The sequence below is a fragment of the Myxocyprinus asiaticus genome, chromosome 21 (genome assembly GCF_019703515.2).
Source record: "Myxocyprinus asiaticus isolate MX2 ecotype Aquarium Trade chromosome 21, UBuf_Myxa_2, whole genome shotgun sequence".
Classification (NCBI taxonomy): domain Eukaryota; kingdom Metazoa; phylum Chordata; class Actinopteri; order Cypriniformes; family Catostomidae; genus Myxocyprinus; species Myxocyprinus asiaticus.
The window spans coordinates 25,470,880-25,475,000 of NC_059364.1; the positions used below are offsets into that span (position 1 = coordinate 25,470,880).

Here is a 4,121-nt window from a genome sequence, read left to right on the forward strand (position 1 = left end):
CTTATTGTGTGATGGATGTTTTGGAATATTAACATATAGTACATCCCAAAAAGGTGATACTTTTGTTCTTTCACGCAATTTATGAGCAAAAAAGCTACACTGTCTGTGAAATAGAAAATATAATACATGATGAAGAAGAATAAATGGTGAAATGTGTTCCATCAACAGACAAGAGATCACACTTTAGTTACATTACCTTCAAAGAACAAAGAAACCTTCCAACATTCTTTGGTCAAAAGTAACATACTGTATAAATAAAGGGTTTTATTCCATAGATGTGTACATTTCCCAGGTTTCGATTTAGACATTTTATGGAGCAGCAAAAACTGGAGAAGATTCAAAATGATGTTATTGCTTTGGGAAAGGAAAGAAAAATGTCTCAAGTGCAATTTCACACACAACTCAGGGATCAAGCTATTCATACTCAAAATTGAGTCAAAACACATACAAAGTGCAAATCTTTTTAGTAACGTCTTAAACACAGAAATATTTAATATAAAATTTAACGAGCAAAATGTACAATAGCCGGTCAACCTATGGAACAGTTTAAATATCCATATAATATATATATATATATATATATATATATATATATATATATATATATATATATATATATATATGAATAGATAGATATAGATTTACTCAAAATTATTTTTGAGCTTAAATATTTTGGGCATATTTTTTATGAACATGTGAAAACATACAAAAAGACCTTCCAAGTTGGAAGCTCCAACTTTGGGTTCAAAAGTTTATGCATCAATTGTAAGCATCCTCAGAACATTCTTCTTAATCCACTTCCTCGAGAACCTATGCCTCCAGAGTTGCCATAGAAACCTCCTGCGCGACCTGCAGTGTTTTTATCCCCCCAAAACAGGAGACAAATTTGAACGTTGGCTTCACACATTTTTTTTCATGCAATTAAATTAAATGAAAATGTATTGTATAATAACAGAATATCCATGCAGAAATACTGACCCATTTCAGATGGTCCACTTGAAGTTGAATTCAAGAAAAGCTCTATGTAACGATGCTCTGCAAGGAGAATGACAATACAGGGGAAAATAACTTACAAAAAGAATCAGAAGGACAATAGTGCATTTTGATTTACAGAGACATGATACAGTAGGTTAATAGTACTGATAATAAATGGACAACATACGCATATGATTCTTGTCTTTTGACATGGCAGACACAGCATTTTCATGAGATCCAAACTCAACATCTGCCTCTCCTGTAGACTTTCCATTGGGCCCTACATCAATGTGCACTCTCACAGGAATTAAAGGAGCAAAGAACTGAAAAAGATGACAGATACTCTGACACAAGGGTAATAATATCTTTAAATTAAAAATGTTAAAAAAAAAAATCAATTCACAAAAAAATTAATCCCTTACATTTGCAACATCTGTCTCTGAAGCACGAAAGGGAAGGCCTCTCATGTGAACAAAATGGCCGCTGTGAAAGCCAGAGTTTGTATCGCTGCTGTAACCTTGACCCCCCGTTCCTCCTCTTCCTCTATCACCCCGCACACGCTCCTCAAACATTCCATTACCAAAGCTGTCGTTGAAGCCATTGTAATTGTCAAACCCACCATATCCTTTTGAAGGAAAAATTAATCAATATACTTTTGAATGGGGTCTGAGCTACAAATAGCTGATAAATAAGTCAAATATTAAGGCTTTCAAGTTATTAAAATTTACATCAAATTACATCAAATGCCGATTAATTAATTGAATATCAACATTTGCAGAGAAAGGCCCCCAAATAAAAATAATTCAAAATATAAAGATTAAATAATGATGTGTTATATACAGTATATAAAATTCAGATAATAAAATACATTATTGTGGCAAACAAGCCAAATATAAATTAGGCAATAAAAAAAGTGGCTTTTAAAAGGAAATACTGTATATTGTCTATTTCCATTTAATTGAATAAGCCTATCATTGGCCTAAAGTCTACAGCAATCTATTTCACAACTGAGTGCGTCAATCTATCTGAGGTAGACTTATTATAAGGGCATTTCTAAGGACGCATCTATGTACACATCAGTTGGATGCTTTTTTAGCATCTAATTTTGGTTGCGTTGCATCATAAACAGTTTTTTTTTAGGACACTAGAAAAACACATCGAGACCCTTGCAAGACCTTTGTATTCAGATTTGCGCTCCTTCCAGCTGTGTTTGAACAAAAGAATGTGGCCTTATCTTGTGCTGTCTGCTGTCAGCAAGTGTGGTTTGTTGCCTCTACAGCTCCACATTTCCAGTACAGCTGGAGTTGCGCTTACTGCCCCCTGCTGACTGGGACTGTTTCTCAATGTGCGTTCTTTTATGTTCTTATGTTTTCGTGGACTCATTCAACGTCATTATCCACTGCCGAAGTTCAATGACAATACTCAAGAACGCAAGTACTGAGAATGCGCAAAATTACCCAGATGTGTTCTTGATCAGGCCGAATATCGAGAATGCATCGGATGGCGACATGTGGGCAAGAACCTGGTACTACGTGGCAGATGAAAGACATTTATCATTGTGTTTTACCTCAAGAGTTTCCCACTCTTAGCTCGTGAAAGTCTGAAGGCTTGTGAGAGTTGTTAAGGTCTATTAAAATTATGAAAAATAAATTTGACAAGTAATAAACACATGGAGGAAAGTGTTTACAGACTTTATTCTTTTAATGTGCCACTAGTCCGGCGCTACCCCCTATTGGAGTGACTCCCATTTGGAGATCTCTGGCCTGCAGCTATACCTACTTGTAAAAACATGGTACTTCAAGCTTGAATTGCTCTGATGGTAGGAAAATTCCTTATTATGGTCTGGGGGCATGAGTAATTGCGTTAATTTTTTAGCGCTTTATTTTTTTATATTATTAATCACACTGAATTAGCATGTTAAATCGACAGCCCTACCACATACTACTCTGTTCCAGAAAATATATAGCCATTCTTTACACAATATGATTATAACATTGTCCTGAACCCACTTATTGTCAATCTTTTGAACAAACCCATGTGAGAACACTAATAAAATACCATACCACCACTGTAACCGCCTCCACTGCGCATCTGGTCCAAGACAGCATCTCCCCTTCCAGGCCCTGGCCCGAAGAAGCCCCCGCGTCCCATAATGGGTCTGTCATATGGACTAGGCCTCTGTGCCATCATCCTCCTGGGTGCTTCGTAGTATGCGCGCATTTCATTTCGGCTGCTCTTGAATATCTCTATGTACCTAAGTTTGTTTGAAATGCGGAGTGTTAATAAACTTGACAAATATAAGCTGTTGAAAGAGTTTAACAGCAATGAAGAGGGCTAAGGGGAGACAGTATTTGGGAACCACTGTCATTATGGCATTGCTATATCTGACAGTTTATTGTCAGTTATTGACAGTTTGTAACCAGATGGAGGAAGCAATAAGTGCCTACAATTCTTCCCACAAGTGCTGAAAATGTAACTAACATAAAACATGTTTTAAAGTATTTTATATAAACTATTACAAAAAAAAGGCTCCTCTGCTTCTTCAGTATGAGTTGTCCAGTGTCATTATGACATCATATTTCTGCTGATATTACAATACCATCATTCCTATTTTTCCCCCATGACACTGTTTTAACGTGAAATTCAATTATACATTCCAAGAAAGATTCCAGACAGATGCATGACCCCCCCACCCCACATTAGAGATAGCATTATCACCCAGCCCAGTCTTGCCGGCCCCACCTGTGCCCTATTCTTTCCTTGTGTTTCCCCAGAGCCTTTTCTGCTATCTCCTTTGAGGCAAACTGCACGAAGGCTTCCCCTGTGCTTCTCCCCTGGTAGTCCATCGGCAATGTTATCCCATTTGGCACGATTTTCAACCCTTTAACCCAAGGACAAATAACCCCACATGGGGAGACATGTTAAAGAGCCGCAACATTCTCATCTGCAGAAAACAAATCCCCACCCAATTTAGCCCCTAAATAATTCCCCATTTCAGACAGAAAAGCCCTAGAGCACATCGCTAATTTTTCATCCACACACATTTTTAAAGTTTTTGAACAAGTGAATTACATTAAAAAAAGAGAATCAACACAGACCAAATTAGGTATCACAGTAGTGCTTCCTCAGATTCTGGTGATATTATT

The 4,121-nt window shown here is 36.9% G+C and overlaps 1 protein-coding gene across 4 annotated transcripts in view; it reads right to left on the minus strand.

The window, feature by feature from the left end:
- Nucleotides 1-139: 139 nt before the first annotated feature.
- The window catches only part of LOC127412019 (heterogeneous nuclear ribonucleoprotein H3-like), a 6,671-nt gene continuing 2,689 nt past the window's right edge, over nucleotides 140-4,121 (minus strand). For all 4 annotated transcript variants that reach the window (XM_051648046.1, XM_051648045.1, XM_051648048.1 and 1 more), the window contains 6 exons: nucleotides 3,718-3,856; nucleotides 3,039-3,229; nucleotides 1,398-1,600; nucleotides 1,163-1,298; nucleotides 979-1,035; nucleotides 140-849 (listed from right to left, as the gene is read on the minus strand). In XM_051648046.1, coding sequence (XP_051504006.1) covers nucleotides 776-849; nucleotides 979-1,035; nucleotides 1,163-1,298; nucleotides 1,398-1,600; nucleotides 3,039-3,229; nucleotides 3,718-3,856 — 800 coding nt within the window. In that variant the 3' untranslated portion in view covers nucleotides 140-775. The remainder of the gene's footprint in view (nucleotides 850-978; nucleotides 1,036-1,162; nucleotides 1,299-1,397; nucleotides 1,601-3,038; nucleotides 3,230-3,717; nucleotides 3,857-4,121) is intronic.